The sequence below is a fragment of the Spermophilus citellus genome (genome assembly GCF_964194105.1).
Source record: "Spermophilus citellus genome assembly, chromosome: 15".
NCBI lineage: Eukaryota > Metazoa > Chordata > Mammalia > Rodentia > Sciuridae > Spermophilus > Spermophilus citellus.
This window is the reverse complement of record NC_138195.1, coordinates 83,701,617-83,728,729: the sequence shown is the minus strand read 5'-3', so window position 1 is coordinate 83,728,729 and position 27,113 is coordinate 83,701,617. Positions and strand designations below refer to the sequence as shown.

The 27,113-nt window shown below is 42.8% G+C and overlaps 1 protein-coding gene across 2 annotated transcripts in view; it reads left to right on the top strand.

The window, feature by feature from the left end:
- The window catches only part of GFRA1 (GDNF family receptor alpha 1), a 194,478-nt gene that overhangs the window by 111,404 nt on the left and 55,961 nt on the right, over positions 1-27,113 (top strand). For both annotated transcript variants that reach the window (XM_081267765.1, XM_081267764.1), the window contains exon 5: positions 21,294-21,630. In XM_081267765.1, coding sequence (XP_081123891.1) covers positions 21,294-21,630 — 337 coding nt within the window. The remainder of the gene's footprint in view (positions 1-21,293; positions 21,631-27,113) is intronic.

Genomic DNA, 27,113 nt, shown 5'->3' with positions numbered 1-27,113 from the left:
GCAGGATGCAAAGAGGAAGAGCCATCCAGGCTTCATACCACTATTGAGGTGGTTTGCATATGGCGGGCTGGAGTGGGAGAGGAGGAGGAACCAGGCCTTCCAGAAGGCAGCAGATGCAGAGGGTAGGCTCTGGTGTTCGTCTGCGTGGATTCAAGTCCTAGCTCTACTGCTTTGCCTTTCTAGGGCCTTCATTTCCTCATTTTTTATGTGGCCAGAACAGAGAAAATAATGTGTGTCAAGGTGTTAGTTGGTGCAGTATTGGACATATAGTAACACTCGGCAAATACTAATATAACAATTAATCTCTCGAAAGATATAACCACATCCATCCCCCAAGGAAGCCACTCTTGGAGTGCTTGGAATAGAGTAAGAACAGGCTTCTGCATCAGTCTCTTCTGCCCCCTGGGACCCTTGTTTCAAGCTTTAAAATGATAGTGGGTTTGTTTTTAATGGTAATGGTTTGATAAACAGTAAAGGGCACTCATATGTTACCCAGCCTGAGGAATTAGGGGACTGATACTTGTCTTTCCATAACTAGCAATGTACTTAAGAGGGAAAGTCCTCAATTAATTTCTTCATTACTCTCCTCATTTGATGTGTTAGAATCTTCATTAGGATAGACTCAGTCCACTAGATAGATCGGCAGGTGACATCCACCTGGACTTATTTGAAATACTTGGGAATTGTTAGGCAGTTGTGTTGCACAAAGGAAAGAATACACTGTATATTTCTAGAATTAGAGGTGTCTTCTTGCAGGGGGGGCATGAGTACGGTGTCTTCTTCCGCCAGTGTGTAGTGAGCAATTTATGTGCACACAGTTTAATACCCCTTCAGCTATGCATTCCCTTTGATCTCTAGCTTATTAAAATATGCAAATCTAAATTGTGTCTTATTAATGTGTTCCTTTGTGTTAAAGCAGAGTGTGTGGGGGGGAGCTAAAGTCCCTTTTTTCTCTAACATATTTGGATTCTTAATGTGCACATTGCAATGAGAGCTTGATTTTCCGCAGGCCATATTTTCTAATCAACTGTTATGAAAGATTTTTTATTGTGCTGCTATTTCTTGCTTTCTTGGAATGCCAGGAGATAAAGAGTAACGACTTCATTGTTATACTCCAGGTATTCTCAAGCATGTCGAGATCTTTATAAATTTTCTGTCATTTCCAGCTGATAGTCCCTCAGTCTTACAGGAGCCTCCTGGAAGATTATTTTAAAGATGTGCCTAATGTGGATGGTAATCGGTGCACTGGATTTGTTGGTGACCCCCAGGCTCCTGAAGAACATTCATGGTGCCACTGCCTAGCCAGTCCCTTGTCTAGATGGAAGCTGCAGTCCTTGGAGCCAGTGTGCTCTTGTTATTAGAACAATTTCTTTCCTTTAAATAAAAATAATAAGACATTTGAAATTCAATTTGGATCATGTTAAAAACTGATCCCATTAGAATACAGAGACGTTTTTTCTCACTTCTCCCATTTCTCGTGCTCCAGCTCCCCAGTCTCTCGCCCTTCTCTCCGTGCCCTGGAATAGGCTTCCTCCTCCTGTTTAATGATTCTTTTTCGTAAGATCAAAGCTAATTATTTTACAAAAGCCATCATATGGAAATGATCATTTTATATTTATAAGGCTGTCAATAGGTACCCCACCCCCAGTAAAGTTCTTTTGGGAGCAATCTTGTGAGAGTAGGAGTCCAGGCAGGGTTAAAGAAGCAAGTGACCTGCCTGATAGTAAAACTGACAGCAGCCAACACTATTACATGTACTTTGGGCTAGACATACATTATCTCATTTAATTTGGACACCAGCTTCAGGAGGTTTGTATTATTACCACATCCCCCATTTTACCGATGAGGAAATAGAGGCACCAAGATTAAGTGACTTGCCCACAGTCATATTGTTTTAGGGGTAAAGGCTGGGGTTCAACCCCAAGGCTCTGGTTAAGAGGCAGTGCCCTTAACCACTCTCATTCACTGGCTGTGGGAGGCCCTCATTCTTTCTTCTTTACTGTCAGTGGGCTGTGTGGTTTTAGGCATAGGCTGCTTTCCCTCAACTTTAAATTAGAATATTAGACTAGATTATCTCTGAGGTCACAGATGGCCCTAAAGTTCTGTAATTCTCAGTAGTATTATAAAGCATTCTAAGAGGAAACCAGAAGACAAAAGGCAAAATCTCCAGCACCCCTGTCCTTAATAAACTGTGTTCTTTGTCACCACTCTGGATGGAAACAATGCACAGCATTTCAGCTGTCACATCTTTTCGTATCCTTCATTTTAGGCAGAAATTGTGACAATTCATATTCTGAAAAAGGCTACCTGTGGCGTTCTGACGCCCCCCGCAGGGTCCCTAGCAGCTGGGGGAGGAAGGTGTGTGGATGGAAATGGTGGAGGTCTATTTTTAACCGGAGACCTTTGCAGCCTTGCTTCTCCTCCGTTGTCTCTGGTCCTGGGAAGGAGATTGCATCTCGCTCTCGTTAGTTCCCGGCCACGGGATCGTGGTTCATAAAGGGAATTTTTCCTTGGCTGCTGTTGAAGTGTTTTACAAAAAGAAGTTTGATGTGCTCTGTGAGAGGATGGCAGGTGGCAGCTTTCTGTGTCATTCTTTGACATGTGCCAGCCGATGTGAAGTGACATGTGGTGACAGAGTCAGGGTTGGCGCTAGTGATTTCTTTTGTCTTGATGAAACAGGTAGCCCTTTCTGCGGGGAGTCGGGAGTAGGGGCAGGAGCCGGTCTCTCTTGGAAAAGAGACGTAGTGCCCCACGTGGTTTTAGATGCTATGGTGCGGTGTGAGCTGCCTGCTTCACCAGCGGTGATGAGCTTGACCTTTAGTGACAGACAGCTGCCACGGGATCCCGCAGGCTGCCCTTCCCCCAGGGCCAAACAGCTCTATCCAAGCCATTTCTACATCTCCCCACCAGCTGGTCCCCAGGAGACTTCAGGACACAAGCTTGCTAACTGTAAGCTGACTAATCAGGTTCTTTGTTTCTGTGTCTCGATGGAATATTTCAAATATACTGCCAATTGTCAACAAAATAAATGTGCATACAAATATCCACAAGCCTAGCTTTTTCTAAAATTAACATTTTGGCTATATTTACACCTGATCTCTCTCTCTTTCCTACTCTCTCTCTCTCTCTCTCTCTCTCTCTCTCTCTCTCTCACACACACACACACACACACACACACACACACACAGGTGGGGAGGGGAGAGATCAATGCCACCCATTGCCACCCCTGATCCTCTGGGGTAGATTTACTATGAAGCTAACAAAGCATAAGGCTCTGCCCCCCACCTTCTACAAGCCCTAGGAGAGGGCCCAGCAAAGTGTTTACATGATTGTATGTTTTTGTAAAAAAATTGTAGAATTTGGAAAAGTAAGACAGGTTAGATGCAGTTGGTGAAGATCACTGTCTCCTTCCACTCTGACCTTCCCTTCCTTCTACACTCCCTCTCAGCCAGCAGGATTGGACAGGTCTCAGATATTTGAGCATCTGGGCAAGGAGGAGTTGAGGCTGGGGGATCCACTGAGCTTTGGTTTAGCAGAACGTTTATGGGGTTCCTAGTGACTTCCCAGTGTTGTTAAGTTATTCCTAGGGGCCCCAGTGGGGGGACAGTGCAGGTGGCTACCAGGTTCTCACCAGCAACATAGCACGAATGTCAGAGGTCAGAGGGACATGGATGTGTCTTAGGGTGCTCAACCTGATGTTTGTTGATATTAGAGGCAATATAAAGTCTGAAATGTATAGAGGCATAAGCTGGTCTGCAGGATCATTTCAGATCATTAAACGTGGCAGTTACAAGCAAACGACAACCACTCAAACTGAAAGGGTTTCCTTGTCAGGAATGTTCTAGATAATGTAGCATATAAATACTATAAATACTTCGCACTTTCCTGATCAAAATGCTGCATTATTTTACCTAAAAAGAATCCTCTCTGTTATAAATGCCTCTCGCCCCAGAAAACCTAGGGTTCACTCATACATGGGATTCTGGGCCCCTTCTGACTAGAATTTATCATTCTCCTGTATGTTTCTGTACTTTCATTTATAATATATATATGCTTTCTAGATTTTTATTCTTTCTATAAACGTTACCTTTCAATACTTGAGTTTCTAACTCACGCTTGTTTTTCAAACATTGAGATTTATCCATCTTGATACACCACAGCTTGTGTTTCTTCATTTCCACTGCCCTTTATAGCATTTCGTTGGGTGAATAGTCCATAATTTATTTGTCCTGTCTTCTGTCATTGGCCGTTTGGATCCTAACAGTGACTAATTGGAAGCAAACAATGTGCAGTGAGTCTGTACTTACCCGGATATTCGAGAGGTTCTTGGTAGCTGATACCTTTGAACTCTTGCTCAGGTGTTCCTTAGCAGAATTTTGGAAACTGTACCTCCTCCTGCATTTTTAAATTAAACATCTAAAATATTTCAGCACAGGTTTGTGTAATCTGAAAGGAAGTAATTTGTATAATATTATGCAGATATTTAAAGATAGAAGTGCAGATCACTGTTTTCGATGAATCCTGACTCTAGCCTCTGTTTAAATAGTATACTATTAAGATTTTTCTTAATAGCTTAAAAGCTTAAATCACTTCCTTTGCTCTTTGAACTTGAGATTCCTTTCTTTCCCACCCTCGGGGTTTTATCATAATGCAGTACATTTTTGTGTGTGACAGTCTTTATAGATCACTTTGTCATCCCTCCCCTTTCACACAGATGTACAGATTATTGTGTTATTTCTAGAAGTCGTTCTTTTGTCATTTTGTGAGTTCATTCACCTTTTCCTACTCTGTGGCTTATTGTTGCTTTGGAATTATTTTTTTTGTTGTCAGTTTTTTACCTTAATGTGGTTAATTTATCAATTTTTCTTTGTGGTGTTGAGGTATGTGTCTCTTATTTTAAAGTTTTCTTCCTAGCTCAGAGCTTATAAAGATCATCTTGTTTTCTTCTAAAAGTTTCAAAGTTTTATTTTGCACAGTCTAATTATTTCATCCATTGGGAATTTATTTGCCCTTATGGAAGACTTAGAAATCTAATTTTATCCTTTCCTAAGGAGATACCAGTTGTTGCAGAGATGATTTTAAGAAACTCACACTTTGATAACGGGATAGTTTCTGCCAAATTCATATACTGAACATATATGAACATATACTCATATCTATCATAGGTTGTATGTAAAAAATTTCTTGTATATATTTGAGTTTGTAATAAGAAGGGGCTATTTCTGCTTAGCTCACATAATCAATACAGTATACTACATCATTTGTTTAGCTAATATCCACTAACTTAAACTGAATTTGAATGTATAAGTAAGTCTTGGAATAATAGAGGCAGAATATATATGGCCTGGCCTAATCATAAATACTATAAATAATTGTATAAACACTATGAATGAATGATGTGATAGAATTATTGTCATTTTTATTATTTCTTAGATTATTATTGGCTTGTCAAACACTTTTGTCTGTAGAAAATTTATGTCATTAATGAATTCCACTTTCTAGGAAATCATTTTCTTTTATCTGTGCAGTATCTTACAAAATGTGGCCCAGCAGAATTGCATAAGAGAATGTTAAAATGCAGATTCCTGGATCTCTCCCCAGAGCCACTCACTAAGTCTGACTTCATGGGTGTGGAATCCAAGTTGCCCAGACCATTCTAATGTTCAAAGATATAATGGTTTGGTAGATTATCATTTGGACAGTTTAGCAAACAGCAGCAAAGAGGGATATCTAGGTCAGTTCACTTCTTTAAGAAAAGCATCAGTCATGTAGGCCTAACTCACTGTGTCGAGGAGCATCTGGCTAGGGTTGGGGTGTTTGAGTCCTCTTCTGAGGGTGCTGGTAGCTTTATCATGTGACCTCGTGTGTGCAAGTTCCTCAGTTCTCTGTGTTAATTTCCCCATCTGTGACTCTTCCTGCTTGTTGGAGTCTCCGCGTTCATTGCAGAGGGGTAGTGGGAGAGAATTAAACTAGGACAAGGGGTCCTGCCAGCTGGTGTCCTTGCCATAAATCTAAATAATATTCAGGTAGCAGTTGCAATGCATGGATATTTTGTCATGGGCTTAGAGAAAAGTGACCCTTTCAGAAATTTGGCTTGGGGGTCCTGGCATGGAAACTGCCATCGCTGCTGTGTGTGGGTTGTGTTGGCCACTCAGCCACTTTACACAGTCTGCCCCAGGGTTAGTGGACCCATCATCCCATGCTAAAGACAACCAAGGAATTTTATTCAGAACTACCTCTCAGTAGATCCCTTAGGTATTAGATCCTTCTAGGTATTAAAAAAAAAAAAATAGGACTGACAGTTCCAGTTTGCTTGAAAGGTGCTCTTCCCAGTGTTCTAAAACCTGGCCTCAGGACCCAATTCATCTCGAGTCTCCAAAACACCCCAGCTTTTCCTCTTTGCACTAATTCAATTTGAATGGACGCACACTCGGAGTCTATGAACCGTGCAGCTGGTTTTAAGCAGAGATAACGCTGGGATCGTCCCCACCTCCCTCCTGTGTGGCACAATCATTTTTTATTTCATTCTGCTCAGTACTGGCAGCAATTAAAGCTCCCATAGTATAAAACGTTTTCATCAAGCAAGACGTAAAAAATACCAGCCTGTCAGCGCAGGAATCGGACCTGTGCTTTACTGCAACTATTCTTCAGCCACACCAGGGTATGACATGGTGAGGAGCGCTCATTTCATGCAGTGAAAAAATAAGGCCAACTTGGGCTTTAATCTTTATTAGGAGGAGTCTAGTCCCTGTTGGAATGTAATGAGCGGATGCACCCCATTTAGCTTAAAGTAACAGATCTATATGGAGTTGTTAATTTGTAGATAAATATGGGTTTTCTACTGTTGATGCTTCTTGATCCACACAAAGTGGTTATATTAATACTGAAACATTATTAATCAATAGTTTGCTCTTTAAAAATACATCAGTAAGACTACCCAATTACCTTTAAGTAGATATCAAAGGGCACAGAGCAATCTGACACACACTCAAGTCCATTAGAAGTCAACAGACGTATTAATTACAATTTTTAGTTACAATGAACCTTACACTGTGGGTAAAAATTTCTGCTTTTGCTAACAAACAGTTCTGACTAAATGAAAAGTAGAAACTGGTGAATGCATTTGGGGGCATGGAAAATTCTTGGGATTTCTGGGATAATGACACCAAAGATGACTTCTTTTTACTAAGATCCAGACTAAAGAGGGGCTTTCACTCCGGATTGTGGACTAAAGGATGCAGAGGGCTCCTCTCCCCAGTGCTGAAGGGCAGGGAGTTCTCAGGTGTGAAATCAAGCACTCCTGAAGCGGCGGTGGTCTGGAGTTGTGCAGGTGTAGCCTCACGTCACGTTAAAGTGGAACAAAACAAAACACCAAGATGTGTGGCACACAGCCCTTCCTCTGTCTTGTTGCACAACTGGGTGTCATTGAACTTGACCATGGGGGTTATGGCAAATGCCCACAATGAGTTTTCCTGCAAAGCCTGGCCCCTGCCCATTTGGCAGGCCATTGGTGCAATTGAAAGCTTCGATTCTCACCCCTGACAGCTCACATATACACATCTCTTGTCCATAAAGACCTTCCCAGCCAAGCTGTTCACCAGTCTGGTACCCAGTAGTCACATGTGCCTAAAAAAACAGAAGAGAACAGAGGCCAAGACAGGTGAACTTGTGTTCATGTGCTTAGTTGCCCATTCCCAGGAGCCAGAGCTTAAGCTCTTAAGGCTCAGACAGTTTTCACTGGGCAAAATGTGACAACCAAGGCCCTGGACCACCCGGGGAGGCAACTTGCTACCGGTTCCGACTCCACTGCCCCCTTGCATTAATCTAATTGGGTTATTTTGTCAGCAAATGTCAGCCTCATCACATGTAAAGGGGATGGCCAAGAGGGGACTTGCCTGAGACCCACAGTTAAACATCAGGTACCTTCATCTCGCATTTTGGAATATGTTGTACCCCACACCCTGATGTCTGTCCCTGGGCCATTATCCAGCATAAGCCAGCCACTGAGAATTGTGTGAGCTGTGACTGATTGTCATTCAATGCAAATGAAATCTTTAGGTGAGCATTAGTCACTGTTTGAGACATGCTAGCTTCAAGTGGAAGCAGTCAATTATAGACTAGAGGTTTTATGGCTACATTATTACCATCATACTATTAGGTTTTCAGCCGTAGCATTCTGTTTGATCGATCTGTGCCAGGACATTGATGGATGGCTTTGTTCTTCAAATGTCAACTATGTGGGACTTCTGTACTTTATGTGTTTACTGACACACTAATCTCCTGTAGATACCTTTCCCCCTCTGCAGTGTTCAGCATTAGCAGATGATTGTGATTCCTCTCCTTACAAGACTCTGTAGGGCTTGTAATCACATTAGTAATTTCTTTCGGATTCTTTCTCAAATGCAGAAGTACTTCTGAGTTATTTGGCACTTTAAAGAAGTCTTTGCTGCACAAAGAGGACCTCTCACGGGTGTCAAGAGATAGATTTAGACATTTGCTTTTCTTTTCTCATTCTAACCACATTAGAACTGAATGACCAATTTCAGATTGTTAGATTTCCGAAAAGGTTGGTTCTGTGTTATTATGCTATTTGATGTGTTATCTTTCCTAAAGCCATATTTAATTTTCTTTTTTTTTAATGTACCCCTAAGCCCAATCTCTGACCTGCATAAACTTTTACCACCATTATTCTGACCCCTAGGCATCACCAAATATGGTCCCACCTATATTACTGAACAAACTTTTCATGTTAAATCCTTCAAGAGCTTGTAGCAGACATTAAGGGATGGATTTCCTTTCAGTTAAAACTAATAGCTCTTAAACATGGCATTGAAGATCATCTGTCCCACATAATAAATCAACAAGAAAATTTGAGAAAGTCCTATTCCCCATCAAAAAGCCAATTGGATTCCATTTTCTTTTTATTCAAGAAGGCACTCTGTGGTTACTGGTAACACCAGCAACCTTCCCAAGTCAAACCAGTCTCCAGTGCGACCTCACAGACCTACTTTAGGAATCATAGTCTGCCATGTTTTTCACCTCAGGAACCTTCTTGTTCTCCTGGATCAGTTCATTAGCTACTGCCACAGGGAGGAGACTGTCCAATTCTTCCTGATAAGGAAAGCAACTCTAGACACATCTGGGGGATGCTGAGGAGTTATTCATTACTTACTTTTTAAGGCCAAAGGATAAGAAGCTAATTAATACCTGTGTTTGGCAATATAGTGATGGGCATGGGAAATCACAGAGATCTGGCTCCCTCTGATTCTTCTGTGTCATAAAATAAGACTTCTTGCAACACTGAGCATCATACAGGAGGACAAGGTAGGGACCCAGGCCATCCTATGGGGCAGTTTTCACCCCTCCATGGCTTCCCCAAGGAGGGCCAACATGGCAGGCCATTCTGAGGCTGGCCTTTCTCACTTCTTTCGTGCCTGAATGACCTAGCCAAGGGTGACCCTGTACTGCTGGTGTGTCCTGGGGTGCTATGGGTAGCATTGGCAGCTGGCCTGAACCTGGGCACTTGTGCTGAATGTCGCTGTGGTCTCTGCAGGCATAAAGCTGATGGAGTCATCTTGACCTCAACACTTGCATTCAGTCTTGCCCCGGGGTTAAATTTAACTCTTCAAGTGGGCATTTCTCACACAACCTAAGAAGTGTGCATGTCCAGATCTCCACTAGAAAGGGCATATTTTGAAGTCTCTGAAGGAATTTTCAGTAGAGCACAAACATTTTGCCTACGCAGTAGCCGTTTTTTACTGAGCAGATAGCTAGGGGGAAATATGAGCTTGTAGGTGCTGGCAATGTTCTCATTAACTCCTGGTTTCTTAATTTCTCTGAGGTCCATGTAATCAGAGACCCCCAAATTGATACATGTGTGTGACAGATGAAGCAATCCTAGTGCAGGGTTGTTCTCTTGCCTCCTCCTGCCTCCGCAGACTCTCAACATCCCATGGAGGGGAGCCAGGTGGGAGAGCACCCCTGGGGGAAGGTGGCTCAGTGCCCAGCACCATGGGAATAGAGCTGTGTTGACTCTGGGATCCCTTCAGGAATCTGAGCCACAGATTCAGTTACAGACATGCAATGGAGGGCCTGGCTAAGGAATTTCAGTATAAAAATTCCCGGGTTTAAACTTAATCCTTGAGCTAACGGGTGTACTCCTTCAAATGGGGATCGAACAAATGTTAGGCCAGGGCTCTGAGGCCAGATGTGTGAATGCATTTGGAACGAATTTAAAGCTTGAGACAAAATTACCATGAAGACTTTCCAGTGCCTTATGAAAATAAAACAGAGCCCGCTGGAGGCACAGATGGGTGGACGCACACAGTGCTGTCCATTCTACTTCTTCTGCGGCTCATGGAGGCCATGCTGAGTTGCTGGAGGGGGGGTGGGGGTGGGTCCTGCTGACTCACTTTGTCTTAGCCCACCTTGGGAGCATCTGGTTGAGGGCCATTCCTTATATTTTGGTCCAGCCTTAATTCTGAAGTTACCCTTGAGAAATGGGCAAAGACAACCCTCTTGTCCACAAGATCTTCACAGAGTGAGGACTGAGAGAGTGTCCGTCCATGAGGAGGCACCTCTGCAGGCTCACCTTCCTGAAAATGTGACCAGAGACAGCTGGAAAGCCAGTATTTTCCAGGAAAATAAGTGGGAGTGTAGGAGGATGGTGACAAGCAGCAGTTTACCCTACCAAAGATTAGCCAGCTCCAGGCTGATCATCAAAAGTACCTGGGAGCTGAGTAAAAATACTGATTCTCTGAGGGTGGCCAGGTTTGGTCGCTGCTTGAAGGAACCATTGAAACACTTAAAACGGGCTTACATGAAAGAGAAATAATAATCTTCACTCCACTAGGTGACTTAAGAGCCCTTCGCCAAACAACATCTTATTAGCCCAATGGGACAAAAATCACCTTGAATGCTACAATGAAAAAAAAATATTCAAATAAATATATATATATATTGAGTCCAGAATTCACATATCTGACTAAGATGGTCAGTCCTTCTCTCCTCGAACTTCTAGAATGAGGCTACATTACTCTAGACCTTTTGCCCCGCTAAGTGGCTCTTTGACCCTGAAATTGGCCACAGCTTCTGGCCACTGTCTTTCAGGAAAGTACACCCTGTAAAGGCAAAGTGCTGTCATTATTATTCATGCAGCTTTTGTTTATCTTCCCCAAAGAAACAATTGAGACTTAGCGATGAATGATGGTTTCGGGGCTGGTGAAGGTAAAAGCCACCGCGGGTGGAGATGCTTAATGGGGTATTAATCGGGAAGCAGGTGAAGGGGAACAGGTAGCCCAGCAGGTATGTAAATAGGCTCGTGGGAGGAAAGGCTTTGAATTTTATGCTCTTTAACTAAAAATAAAGAGCTGATATTTAGCTTATCTTTGCTGAAATCCGCACTGCGAGGGCCCTGACAACCACCGACATCATCAATGATTCATTATTATCTCAGCATCATCCCGGCTACTTAATAGGATCTTCGGCCTCTTCATTCTTCATTGTTTCAGCAGATTCCTCGGCTTTAGAATTCGGACTTTTTCCTGTTGGCTCTGTGTATATCATAACACAGAACACATTTTAGGAAGTTGTGCAGGACAAGTGACATTCGGCGCTCTGCCTACCCCTGGTTCCATCCTGCTGCTCCCGCCAGTCAGAGGAACACACAGATGTCTGCTGTGGCTGGGGATCAGGAGCCCACCAAGAACATCTTCATCCAGATGAATGTTCTCCTTCCAGGTGGCCACCTGAGGAGCTACCTGTCTTTGGTTCAGTGCCTATGGAGAAAGCCACTGCATGTTACCATTTCAGTCACCCCCCGTAAGAAAAAAGTCCTTATAGATATTCACCCCTGATTATCTACCCTGAAGCATCATCACCCAACATCATCACCTACTTTATTCAACACTCTTAGTGCTAAAGGATATCTGGCTTTTAAAACTGAACCCTGATGTGAAGACTCAATGCTGGGCAGGATATTTGAAAGAACATGCTTCAGGCTTCCAGGAAAAGAGTTTCATGAAATGTCTGAAATGTCCGGACTGCTGGCAGCCTCTTTGGGATAAGTGTCCAGTTTGCCAGCATGCTGCACATTCCTAAATTTGTGTTTGCTAGTTTCAAAGTGCAGGTGCATTGTTTTAAGGGTAGCTTTTAATTTAATAGTAATGAAGAAAATTATTTAAAACAAACCATATTTTGCTTCCAGTCTCTGAGTGGCAACACATTGGTGGGAAGTGAGGGAGAATTTGGATTTTTTCTTATTGGGCTGGCCCACATTTATTATTCCCTCTGGGGAGAGGTGACACGGCTTTGTAGTTGTATTTGGCCCTTTCCTGTTGAAATAACTAGATATCAGTAGCGCTTGTGCAGGCTCAGCATTAGTGGAACTATACTTTGTACTCCATAAAATGAATTAGGTTTATATTATCATGCAGATTTTTCCCCATAATTGAAATTCTCATTAATTTTACTGCTAATGAGATGTTAGCAATTAAATACCATTAATTAATGAAAACCAGACAAAAGCGGGTGCTGCTCTCTGCATCTTCATAAAAATAGGGAAAATATTTGTAGATCTCATTGTGCATTATGTCTGTAAGAAGGACCACAGATCTGAGCTACTTTTATGATTCAGAGAAAGTCATTAAAATATTTTGCTTTTAGAAAATCAAAGGAGGAATATTTGGATGCTATAAAGATTATCTGAGATGGTGGGGGGGGAAAGAACCATAAACCGAGAGCCAGTCCTACATGTAATAGAGAATTTCATGGTTGAAAATGCAACAGGATTGAGTACAATTAATAGTTCTGTAGCCGTCATTGAGTTCTGGGATAGGCCCCAAGCACGTAATTAGATTATTAAAAATGGCCTGTCTAAGGCCCACTATTACTAAATTGAAATCCAATTATGCTTTTATGATTTTGCTGAAAAATATTTAGCTGTTTGCTTGAGTTCTCCTAAAAGATCATTTCCTCTTCGCATCAGCATTTGCACATGTCACAATACATTTTCCAAACAAATCTGACCTCAATTATCTCAGAATCAATCTTACATTAGATAAAATATATTTTAATGAGTGTTTCTATGTCTAATATCATAATTGTTGCCTCTCCATACTTGAGGAATTAAAAGATGGTGATAGGAATCCTTGCAAAAAAATTAATGAGAGGCATGCATATATTAGAAATAACTAAATTGTGCTGTCTTAATACTCAGAAAGGCACTATGTGCAAATATGTGCCTGAGTGTGCTGCAAGACAGACTCGGTGCAGTTTGCAGTAACTGGCATTGGAACGGTAATAAAGCAGTTGTTTGCAAAGAGATGGGCTCAGAAATTTCATGCACTCCTGCAGTGTGGATTTAAATGCTAAGTTAAATATTTATGAACCTGAGATTTTTATAATTGATCATTGTATGATTTATACACTGTAATTATAATTAGGTTGAAAGAGATTTTAAAAAGCCAGTTTCCTGGTAGCCAAGGCCATTAAATAACACTAAGCTGCCAAAACAAAAATTAGGTGGGAACCCAGCCACCAAGTTCTGTGCGCCTGTCCCCACATCTGACACACAGTGAGGGGCCGCACCTCACCAGACACGTCACCTGGAGCACTGATTCCTGCGTCATCTGGGATCATTTTTCATGCCTTTGTTTCAAACCTTGTTGAACATAAACAAATAGAAAACTTCAGGGATCCAATGTATAACAAAAGGAAAAGGTGGAGGAGGTTGGAAAGGTTAATTAAAAATGTAATGATCCCATTTGCTGAGACGGCACTATTAATCACTGTGCAGCAGCAAGCCTGTGACTTGCACAGCCCTTATAGGCGACATCTAATTTTTTTTAAGGTATGGAAGGCGGCGAGGGTGGTGGGCACAGGCAGGCGACAGTAGGTGCATTAAGGAAATGGAAGTCTAAGGGATGAGTTGTGGTTAAGGCTGGGAACTGTCTTCACCAGACAGAAGAATTATTTCCAGATTCATAGGTATTCAAAAATAATTCCATCGCTGTCAGCCCCTGAGGAAACTTGAGTATGGCTTGAGGCTTAATGTAGTTGTGTAAGATATGAAAAAAAAAAAAAAAAAAAAAAAAACAGGACCAGGAGGGAATTCATCACTGTGTAATACCATAGATCTGAAACGGTGTGTGAATGACAAAATGGGCTCCAACAGCCAACACACACATTTTAAATGTAATTTTTGGCACCCCAGCTGGAAAAGGCCAAGCTTTTGAAGGATCTATTTCAAGGGTCACAACCTGTATGATCAGATTTGCCATCTGATCCACGGGGATATCAGATCCAACTGTCAGCGTGAGCTTCCAGGAAAGCTTGCTTACCCTTGCAAAGATCCGAGTGCTTTTGCCCATTTTTTATTTGCCAGGATAATACATGAGAGGGCACCTATTAGAAGAAGAATAGCAGTTATGTTATGGCGGTGATTCATCAAGTCTGAAGAAAGAGGGAACGAGTTGTGAATTCAGTTCTGCAGCCTTACAAAGAAAGTCAGGAGATACCCTGAAACCCACAAGCCTTTGTAAATAACATTCTCTGGCTGCATCTCATGAACTTTCTGCTCATTACATCCCCTTGCACACAGGCCATACATATTTTAAGACATTTACTACTTGATCCCACCTCCTAATCTATAGAAATGAATTTCTAGCTGGTTGCATCTGCGTTTCCTCCTGAATCATTTCCCCTGGTGAGCTGGCAGTGGCGTATGCCAGTAACGGGGACATTCCCTAAGTGTAAATAAAAAGGGGCTGCTGCCGGCCACAGTGATAGCCTCTTTGATTTGGGACAGTGTGAGGATTGTATTTGGGATGAAGGCAATTTCTGGCTCCAGAGGAATTTAGAATATGAAAGCTTCTCTCGGGGCATAATTCATCCCTGACATCCCCACATCCCACTGTCTTAGAGGGACCTTTACATTTGCTCTGCTGTCAGGTCAGGGTTGAAATCATTGGTCCGTGGACTCCACGGAGCAGCAGACAGCTGAGAGGCAGCACCTTGGAGTATGAGGAATCTCTGACTGGGGTTTTATTCTTTCCCAGATTATCATTTTATCCTTGATATTTGAAGTTAAAATCAGAAAAGGCCAATTATATTATAATCATCAAACCAAAGAATCTCAACCTTTGGAGTTTCCTTGGGTATTTCACCTGACAAATGGAGAAATTAAGGCCCACAGAGAGAAAACTGACTTAACAGAGGCTCTCAGACGATTGGATCACTTAAACCCCATATCCCCTGATTCCTGATCCATCACTCTCTAGGCAGCACCTGACCCTTTGCATAGCATGCTTTGTGATCTGGGCCTCTGGTTGTGATGAATAAGAAAGAAGCCCCAGTCCAATGCTATCCCAGCCAGAGAGGCTTTCAGCTGCTGGTAGAGAAAGCAATCTGTAACCTGCAAAGTAACGACATGGCTGGGTGGAGCTTTGAAATGAAAAGCTGGTTAAATGGCATTCTCCATAACCCAGTGCCGGCCCACGCTGGAGAGGAGCACGTTAGCTGAGTAAACCCACTCACAGGCGCCCTGCCCCCCGAAAACGGATTTCTAGTAAACAGCCTTCATTCTGAGAACATTCCCATTCAGACAGCATCCCAGACATTCCACCAAGTTAAAGAATGAATAACAGCAGATGGAGGCAGAGATTAGAGGTGGAGGGGAGGGGGACGCGGCATCCTGATGCTGAGTTCTAAAATGAGCTGCCGAGAGGACAGCGCTGAAAGTTACCGCAAAGCTGTTCCAGGCCTTCCCACGAAGGCAGGCAACAGGGCGCTGTGCCCAGAGCCTAAAGACAGGCGCACCCTGCTCCTCCCGGCAAGGGGAGGCAGAGTGCGGATCTCCTATGGCATAAATCGAATCTTTCTTCCCGCTCACCCCTCTGCCCTCCCATCCTTGAAGTAGCATTTTTGTGCAGTGGGGGATCCATTTCATAGATATAGGGGATCCATCTTCTTGCCAGGTGGAAACTCCACGCTCATTCACATGCACCATGATTTCAGGAGTGTTTATTCTGAACTTGAATGCAGCAGGACACACAACACTTGGGAGAGATGGAGGTGGGTCTGTGAGGGACTCAGAAGGAAGGTCAAAGGGAGGGAGGAACTGAGAATTATTTTCATAGGCTGTGTATAACCGCAGGAATCCCAGTAAAGTATACCTGAACCTACTTTTCCTCAATATTTTAATATGCATATTTACAGAAAAGTGGAAAATATTTTATAGTTAACATATCCCAGGACCTAGATTCTAGCAGTAACATTTGAATATAGTTGCTTTATGAAGTGTCCCTCCATCCATCCCTCTAATTTTTTTAAAATGCAGATCTCAGTACCTTGTCTTACATGCTTCAACATACATATCACTAACCAGTGTTCATTGTCTGTCTAGTTCTTTTTTTTTTTTTTGAGGTGATGTTTACATAGGCACAAACCTTCAGTGCTCATTTTCTGATACCATTCTTTGATCCAAGCCACTCAACCCACATGCCTGAGAAGAGACAGAGCATGGCCAGCACCTCAGGAAGTTCCTTCTTCCAAGCCAGTCCCCATTCCTGTTCTCCAGTAGTAACCACTCTTAACTTTTTTAAAAAAAATTATAAATTAGTTTCACCTCTTTTGGAGCTTCATATACAGAGAATCTAGTACCATTTGTGACAAAGAATTTCTCTCTTATTAGTGTCATCAAAAATAGAATGACTGCATATTTGATGTGGGTATATTTATGAGTTCTCCATTGTTTGTTTATGCCTATGCTATACCACACTCTTGGTAACTGTAGCTTTATAGCCAATCAGTGTAAGTCCTTCAACTTTGCTATCTTATTCATATTGCTTTGGCTGTCCTGTATTCTTTGCATTTCCATGTAAATTTTAGACTCTGCTTGCCAATTCCAAAATACTAGGATTTGGAGATAATTGACATGTTAATAATATTGAGTGTTCTGATCCATGAACATGGTATACATTTTCATTTATTAGGTCTTTCATTTTTACCAGTTGTGCTTTTTTATTTTTTTTAAATCAATGTAGTGGTCTTGCACTTGCTTTGTTAGATTCATTCCTAAGTGCTTTTATTTTTTATTTGATACTATTATAAAAACAGAGTTACATTTAAATTTTTCTTAATTTTTTTCCAGCTAACATAGAAAGTGATATGTTAAGTAGCCGATTTAATCATTCCACAATGTATTTATATATATATATATGTGTGTGTGTGTGTTTGTGTGTGTGTGTGTATATATATATACACACATATATATATATACATATATATAAAACAGTATTACATTGCACCCCATAAATTTATGCAATTGTTAATTTTTCAAAAAATAAAATAAAATAAATCAAACTTTTAAACTCAAAAAATGACAATTTATATTTGTGTATTAAATTTGTATCCTTCACTTATTGTAGATTCCTTAGGATTTTTCCAAGTCACCTGCAAATAGAGATGTCTTCCTTTCCAATCTCTCCACTTTTTCTTTCTTTCCATTGGTTTGTTGCAGAGACTAGGAGTGCCAGTACAGTGAGTGACTCTAAGGCATAAAAATGGGCATCCTTGGTTCCTGATCTTAGGGAGTGGCAGTCAATATGTTGCCATGAGATGTGGTTATAGCTAGGTTTTTCATAGTTGCTCATTATCAGGTTGGGGAGATTCTTGTCTCTTAGTTTGCTGATCATTTTTTAGTATTAAAATTTGTTAGTTGCTTTTTCTTTGGTTATTGAAACAATCATATAGTTTTTGTCTTGTATTCTGTTGCTGTGCTAAATTATTACTAATTTTTAAATATTAACCAATCTTGCATTCTTGGGCTAAAACCCAGTTGGTCAGTAATACATTAATATGTATTTAGTAATACATATTAACGTATTACTAAATTTTATTTTAGTAATACGTTAATATGTTCTTAATGTATTACTAAATAAAATTTACCAAAATTCAGGGAAGAGTTTTACATCCATGTTTGCAAGCAGTCTTTCTCTAGTATTTTCTTCTTTCCTCTTTGTTGGTTCTTGTATCAGGGTGATTCTGATCTCATACATCAAGTTGAGAAGGGTCATGAGAATGTTTTGTGTGAACATTTTGAATCAGAAACAAAAAGGTTGTCACACATTGACCTGTGATCTGGACATGAATAATCATTTTTGTCCTACCGAATGTGCCTGGTTATACATTCTGGAATTTGTCAAAGACTCTGAAACAGTGGTAAGGAGAGGATTCTCCGACAAGGCTTGTAGAGTGATGAGAACAGGATCAGAACAAAGTAAGGCTAGGTCACAGCCACTGCTAAATGAAGTTAACTTTGAGCAATTGGTTTAGACATAAAATAGCTTACCCTGCTTTCCACTTTGTACAAAGCTTTTCCTTTAAAATATTACATTTCTTTTTTGATAACATCAAGAGGAAAAACTTAATAGCTATACAGTTTTAACAACTTCAAAAAGGCAACTAACATTATTATACCAAAAGAAGATACACACTAGACCAATTTTTTTAAAGCTTGTGTGTTATTATATGGACTGTTTCCAAAGAAAAAGAAATTTCCTGGATGTGATGTGCTGACTTTTATTATTTTTATTGCAATATTCTATAAGATTGATAAACATAAAAAGCTTTATTCTTTGTTGTTACATAGCTATAAAAGCCATACATTTAAATTAAGTATAAACAAAACTTTGAGAAAATGAATTGCAAGCTAATAACATTAATTTTGTATAAGGGATGATAGTGTTTTGCTGAAACTCAGTTGGTGCCTATGATCTGAATGTAGCCCTTGGAATCAGAATGGGTGTTCCAGTTTGGCAGGCTTATGTTGCTAGGTGCCATGTGCTGATGTCATTCTTCTGCCGTTTTTCTCCATTTGAACTTGCCTGAACGGCTTGTTCATATATCACTGACTATATCCCTTTTCTGTTCATTCACTTCTGTGCCTCTGGGTTTTTTTCTTTTTTCTTTTAGTGAAAGATTATAGGGTGTCATTCATTGTGCACCAATGCAGAAGTACATGCAGGTAGTTAAATGGTACACATACCTAGCTTCAGCCTTACGGCTCTGATCCAGATGATGTAGAGTACAGTTTATTACTTTCTTTCAGCTTATCATTGAAATGCATAATTTAGAAATCTAGAAAATGGTAGACCTTCCAGAATAGAAATCATTGTCTTTGGGCCCAATAGCACATCATTAGAAGTCTAAAAAGAAAAGGCTGGAAGTGTGGCCAAGGCCTAGAGGCCCTGATGTCCCTGTAAAGGAACATGATGGCTTCTTCCCTCCTCGAGTCCCGAGGAGCCTGAGTGAGGGGCAGAGAAGCCTGGAAGAGCATGACGGAGGGACAGCCCCAGGTGCGCCTGTTAACCCGGCGGGTTGCCTGAGCAGCTGCTCACCCCCTGCGCTGCATACCCCAGAAAGGCTGAATCTCTTGTTTATTATCTTCCACATTAAATATTCTGGATTCAGATGTCAGACACATGAACCTGGGACATAATAAAACACAGCTTGTGGTGCCAGGGTAGAATGCTGTGGTTTCAGAGTTTTGGGGTATTTTTAAAGCAAGACTCATCAGTACCACAGGAGGTTTTCCTTTCCCTGAAATGTTGAAATTACTTTGTGTGCCCTTTTTTTTCATTTAATTTTTTTTAAAATCATAATGAGAACATTTAACATGGAACCCACTCTCTTGACAAAATTTTAAGACCACAATACAGAATTGGTAACTCTAGGAAGGACATTGTAGGCATATTCCTAGAACTTATTAGTGTGCAGAGCTGTAACTTTAAGCTCTTTGAGTAGCAACACCCCAGCCATCCCCCAACCCAGCCAGCATTTTACCCACTCTCTGTTCCTGTAGGTTCAAGTATTTTTGATTCCTCAGGGAGTGGAGTCCTGCGGTATCTGTCCTTCTGGGACTCTGTTGCATTTGGTGTCACGTCCTCAAGGTTTATTCATGTTGTTCTGGATCACAGGATTTCCTTCCTTTTTAAGATAGACTGCCATTCCATGTGCCAATTACATGTGCAGTAAGCACAACACCCGTCTTTAAGTCCCCCACAACTATCTGGACCCTCTCCCAAATGACCTCATCATCAGGTTGAAAGGGAGTCACAGAATCCACAGAGGGGCTGAGGGCTGAGCAGGGACTGAGATTAGATTTGTGTCTAATCTCACAGTTATGCATTACTCATCTGTTGCCTTCCTCTCTTCCCCAGAGGGTCACTGGTACACCTGCTTATCAGTCTTCCACTTATCATTTGATTCTGGAAAGTTTTTCTATCACTTCCTTCTCCCTGTAGAGCACCTCTATGTAGGAACCAGCTCAATTCTCCTTGCCCATTTATTTGTAACTTTATCCATTGGATGGGGTGATGGCCAGTGTGCTCAGTCACCCAGTGGACATGCCCCTGTGCTATCATCCAGACTGCAGGGGAGCAGCCCCACGGTGGATGGTACTGGTTTCTCTGGCAGCCTGAGCAGACAGGGCTTGAGTGGAAGGCAGCATATGTTTTGTGAGATTCCTAAAACCCAAGCTTTGAAGCCCATTGAAATTCTATCCAAAAATTCTAGCTGAATCTTCCTAGTTGGAAACTTCAGTACTCACAGAGCTGACTTTTTGTATGTGGTGAGTTAAGTGGTAATTGAAGTTTGCAAATTTTTATGTGATTTATTCTGGTTTTCTTCCAATGGCCCATGAGCTGAAACTTAAATACAGCTTCACTGTAGTTGCTTCTTCCTGTTTAGAGAGGCTGGCATAATATTTTGTCTTCTGGGCTCAAATAACCATGTAATTACTCTGTAATCATATAGTAATTAGCATGTACTATATGCATTTATTACATAATTATATTCCTGAAGGATTGCATGGCAATTATACTTGCATTCAGCATATCATTTATATACTGTATCATGAACAAGTATATAATTTGTTGCTGTTTTCTTTGATCCTAATTTCAGTTTATAGAGCAGGAGCTGGAAGCATTCTCTTGTTGCCTTGTTTGCTCCTAGCCAGGCAGGTGCCTGAGTTCCTTTGGCCTCACTCCATAGCTTCTCCTTATTTTCACATCGAGGGGAATACCAGGGGCTTGTGTGTTGCTGTACATTCCCATTGTTTACACCCCTAACACTTTCTCATTGCCACAAAGTCATTAAGTTATTGGCTTCAAAATTTGTTGAGTTCTAGAGCTTCCAGCATGGCCAGGTGAATGTCAAGATCTCAATGAGAACAGGAGAGGCGTGGGCAGACCTCATGCTGACCTGCGGTCTCACCATTTCTCTCTGCTTTACAGTGGAGCACATTCCCAAAGGGAACAACTGCTTGGACGCAGCCAAGGCCTGCAACCTCGACGACACCTGCAAGAAGTACAGGAGCGCCTACATCACCCCGTGCACCACCAGCATGTCCAACGAGGTCTGCAACCGTCGCAAGTGCCACAAGGCCCTGCGGCAGTTCTTTGACAAGGTCCCTGCCAAGCACAGCTATGGAATGCTGTTCTGCTCCTGCCGGGACATCGCCTGCACAGAGCGGCGGCGACAGACCATCGTGCCTGTGTGTTCCTATGAGGAGCGGGAGAAGCCCAACTGCTTGAGTTTGCAGGATTCCTGCAAGACGAATTACATCTGTAGGTAAGAGCACCGGTGGCTGGGTGATCACTGAGGTGCAGGGGGGCCTTGGTGGCCTCTCCAGCTGCCAGGCTTCAGTGTTCTGTGTTGCTCCAGGGCAGAGAGCGAAGCAAGGTTTATGCCTCTGGAAGATTGGTGAGAGTCTGACTTCACCTTCTAAAAATTGTTTTTTCACAGCTGTTTATCCTGTCACCCTGGGGACAATCCTATCTTTGACTAGGGGGTGCTGAGAGGTTCTAGAATCGGGAAAATAGCGCTGATGTCCTGCGCACCTCTCAGGTGGGGAGGGGATCACCTGGGTGAGGTGAGCTTGAGCCAGGTACCCCCTCCTCAAGCCTTCAGGGACCGTTGGAGTTTAAGAAAATCAGGGGAGGATTTGACTGGAAATATGGAGCCTCTTGGTCTTCAGGGACAGAACACTGGAAGACACCAGCCAAAGGGAGTGAGCTGAGCCATGTCCATCTGGGGAGGACAGCTTTGAGAATACCTGAGTCTGTTCTGGGGCATTCTGTGGCTATGAAGAGTGGGTGCCTTCCAGCCTAGCTCTTCTTCCACCTTCAGCCTCCATCAGAAATTCTGCAGAGCCTGAGTCCTTTGCTTCCTTTTCCTTTTGGGCCATTTATTGATGGATTTTAATGTTTGAAAAAGTCTAGAAGCACATTCTCCATATAAAAAGAGAAAAAGCCATATGGAGTTGGTAGAGTGAAAAGAAAAAGTACCCTCTGTCTGCTCCCACTCAGCCCCAGCCCTCAGGCGACCACTGTTGACAATTTGATGTATGTCCTTCCAGAACTTAGGGCTGAGTTCAGTTGCTGATCAAAGCAAGTAGACTTTGATGAGCAGAGATTGAGTCTTTGCAGACTGGGGCTGTGCTGATGCCTCATTGAGAAGAGCAAGCTGGATCCTAGGCTGGAGATTCAGATGGGCCAGCTTGTTGGATAACACCTGTACATTTTCCCCAAGATAGGATCTAGGAGCCTTTGGTCCCATGTCTGACAAAATCCTCTGTGCTCAATAAGCTTTAGACAGGTAGACAAGTAGGTGAGAGTGTAACTAGGTTCTTGTTTTCAGTTCCCCATTTCTGTAGGGCAGAGAGTGGGAAAGAAGGTCTGATATGTTGAGAGCTCTGGTCAGCTGAGTTTCTGATCAACTTGTTTTATTCTAGGAGAATGGGATCCCATCCCTTCTTTAAACCAGCTCTCAGAGAAACCAAAGCAAAGTGAAAGTCCTAATTATTTCTCTACCTCTCTCATGGTGAAGATCTTCTGGGAGTAATATCCCTCCACTTTTTGTTTTTGTCTCCCTGGAAGGAGGTGACCTGCTTTATGAAGAGGGACTCAGATGACCTGCTTTATGAAGAGTTAGCATGCTGGGAGAAGTCAGATGTTTCTGGTCCTCTGGGACCCTCAGCTGTGAGCTAGGAGCAGGATGGGTAGTGGAGATCCTGAGGGCGTGGATAGGCCTCAGTGAGCCCAAATGTGGGAAGCCAATCAGGCAGGGAGTTAAAGAATCCACAGCAGAAGGTGAATAGAGTCAAGGAGCAGGACGGGGAAACTTGGTCCAGGGAGCAGGGATGGGAAGGAGCAGAGAATCTGAAGACCACTCCTCTGGTCTGACACCCAAATTCCTGGGTATCTTCAGTCTTTGAGCAGAAGGAACCCCTCTTCTCTGAACAGGACTTGATTTCTAGAGTAGTACTTGCCTTAAATCCGAACAGTTTCTTCCTAGGATACCATCTATCCATTTCTGGGTCAGAGCCAGGAGGCTTGGGGTTTGGTCCTGCCTGGAGAAGGGAAGCTGCACAGCGCAGGAAGGGAGCAGTGGATAAGGCTGTATCCATTGAACAAGGACTAGGAGGTGGCAGAGGTAGGGGAATCTTCTCTGCTCACAGGTTTGGCCTACACATGAGGTCCAGAGAAGGTCTGTGACTCTCCTACACAGGCCAGAAGTGCAACCTGAACAGTCAATTTGCATTTCCTGGCTCATTGTTCTATAGAGAGACTCCTTGGAGGGTTGATATCAATCCATAAATCAGATTTCTGCCCCACTAAGCTGTAGCAAGAATAGCTGGGAACTGGGGGACTTGGAGGGCTCTGGGGAGAGGGACAGCAGAAAGACCTGCAGAAAACAGGATGTTTGGGCTGCTATCTGGGGGTTCAGACTGACCTGAAGAAGAACAGTTTTCTGAAACCTAAAGACACCCCCAATATCAGGGAATAGACCCAGCTGATGCAGCAGAAATATGTAATAGGTGCAAGAGAGCCTGTGCCTAATAATGATTGTGCTTGATCGTGCGGAGGTTGGAATGGAATGTATGGTAGCCACCAAGCAATGCGGTGAATGCCCCCTGGATGGAGGTTGCACCTGGAGGCTGTCACATTTCTGGCTCTAGGTAGAGCTCAGAGGCAACTTGAGAGTCCAGGGCTGGCTACCCAGGAGCCCCACCAAGTGAGATTTGTCTCTCGGTGTGATTGATGGGCTCTATGCCCTGCCTTGAGTCTTTCCTGGGAAGGTGAGTCAGGGCCTTCCCCTGGTGATACCTGTCGTTAAGTTATTTAGCTCATGTTTTCTTTCCAGAGCCTGAACTTATTACTCATGATTACCCTGTCCCTGTCTAATGTGGTAAATGTAATTTGAGCTGCTAGGTTGGTTCGCAGCGTTTTCTTTCATCAGATTTTTATTAATCTTGTCTTTAATTTTATGCCTTTCATTTCATAACTACTCAATCCATCTCAGGGAGGCTGTTGTACAGCTTCCCAGAGCGGCAGCTCTGGTGGGGAAATCACAGTCCCTGGAACCCCAGCCCCACTGCCCTGATGACTTCAGGCCTCATTTGAATAACCCCAGTAGGAAAGATGGCAAGAGGGAAAATTGCTTCCTAAACACCACACTCTTGGAAAGCTCACACTTGCAAATGCTCCCTTTCCATCTCAACATCAGAGCCTATCAAAGAGCTGCTGCGGCTCATTAAAACTTCTGCAATGTAATGTTGTCCTACTCCCAGCTTTTAGGCTTCCTTCCCCAGGGTCCCAGGGTACCTCTGCACAAAACCTGTTTCTTTTCTGCTTTGTGCCTTCAAACAGACAAGACGCAACTTGAGCTTTTCCTTTTGACTTTGTTTTCCTTCTTCCTTTTTAGGAAGCTGACAGGTTCCTTTCCTCTTGGGGTAGCTAGGAAAAGTGAGAACTTGACTGTTTAGGCCTCCAAGCTTGTCTATAGCAAAGCAAGCACAGAGGTGTTATTAGAGGGCTGGGGGGAAATTCAAAGCCTCACATCCTCCCCTAGAGCACAGAGTCTCCCCTGCCGGTTTTCCTCTCGTTGCTTTCCTTACTGCCTGGAAGGATGTTGGTACTGAGTTTGGCCTCAAGGAAGCATATCCCTTTATTTCTGATGCAAATTGTTTTATATACATAATGCAAATTTATACCTTACCTCCTTCCTCCCAAACTCTGACATCAGAATAAACTCAGCTCTTGAGCACTCAGTCGGGCTGCCACATATTTGCTCCCATCTCTTTAATTTTTCTAATTAATCACTCAAGTGCTGCAGCTATTCCTCATTATCAACAGGTCCCCTTGAGCATGACCCTCCTGTTTTCATCTAAGAATCACAGAGGCGCACTCCAACCTCATTCTGCCCCCAATGCCAAGCCTGAGGCTACTTAATGAATAGTCCACCTGCCTTGTGGCTTTAGCTGCTCCCACACAGCCCAGAGCATGGGTTGTGATGATGATTGATGCATGATTGATGGCTTGGTGGCCCTGACTGTCTTGGTCATCCTGCATGTGTAACAGAGGTGCTCCATCCTTGGACACCAGTGTAACAGCTCTTGGTGCATGCTCAGCTATGCAGCCATTCTCCCCAAAGCATGACATTTTGCTCCAGGGGAGGGTCCTCAGGAGTTCCCTCCAGAGCCTGCCAGCTCTCCACCCTCAGCAGTAGCAGTCTCTCTCTTTCCTAGCAGCGTTTGCTGAGGAGGATCTTGGTGTTGCCCTTGCATTCAGGAGTACTGGGTCAAGGATGTTTCATTCCTCCTAGAAAGATTCTGATAATGTTGAATCTCACAAAGAAAGGGTCAGGGGCTCTATGCCCTGTGTCCCCAAGGCTTTCATGGCCTCATGGAGATATACTGCCCCCTCTAGGTGCCCAACTTGATACCCACACAGTCTCCAAAGGTGGTGATTTTGATAAACTCACTGAGTATGTAGTGTTTTTCTTTCCCTGGGGCATTCAAGATCTTATAATTGTATCCTGGAAGCCTGGGGGATTTTTAGCAGAACTAGGAAGGCAAGGTGTCCCTTGGTATGGATCTGGAATAAAAACACATGCAATTTCTGAACTTCTTCCCTAAACAATGCCATATTTGCCAGGCTAAGGGTAACCCTGTTATATACATTATATATATATATATATATATATATATATATATATATATATATATAAAACCGTGTTATATATATTGTGGTTATCAAATGCAGCAGTTGAGAATGCATGTCACAAAACCACTCAATGAATTTCCACTCCGGTGACTTATTCAGTCTGACAGTGTTAGTATGCCTTTAACACGTGAGAAATGTGTTTCATTTGCCTGGAATCAGGCCCCTTTTGCACAGTAAACTGTGGATCTTATAGATCAAGGACGTCCTCTACTTCTGGGGCTTGAATTTCTGAGTCAAAAAATGGATTCTTCATCACCATATCCAGGCTTGTCTTGACACGTGGCAAGCACAGGAGAAAATGGCTCAGAGGATAATTAATGCCTAAAACTAGATGGGTAGATTAATGTGGCACTTAATTTTATTTTACACTGATTCATTCACAAATGGAAATCAGCAATTAGACAATGCAAACTTTTGAACCATGGAAAGAAAGGTTCGGGAATTTGAGAAAATACAAGTAAAACATTTTCCAGTTCATTTGAGCAGTTTTCATTTCAAATGATTACATGGGTGTCTTTAGCAATGCATTCCAAGTGCCGAATGGCTTTGTTTTTCATATGCCACACGGGTGGGAACTGCTTCCCACCCTGCCTGTGCACTGGAGACCATGGGGATTCCTCCATGGCTGTGTGCAGTGGGTTTAAGATTTGAGAGACAAGCAGAGCTGTCCTCTGACATCTGCTGTCACCTTGTCAGCTTTGACTCCGTCAGGTGGGAGAACATTCTTTCTTCTGGGTCTTCTGAACCTCACCCAGCCCGTGCCATGATGGGCAGCCATTCAGTCCCATTCATGGGCTCCATCAGCCCTGCTGGCTGGCTAACTTGAGTCAGTCTCCATCCAGCTGGGACCTGCTCCATCTTGTCACCTCCTGTCTCTCCTTATCTTTCCTTTGGCAGAAGTCCATGTGCAGCCATTTGTCTGTTCCTGCTGAAGCCTGTCACTAAAAACACCTGAGCAGACTTACTCTGGCTTCTCCCTCTCTCCAGCTGGGCCCTTCCTGCATCTGCCAGGCTCGGAGTCTCTGCCTCCCTTTCCTCACCCCTTCC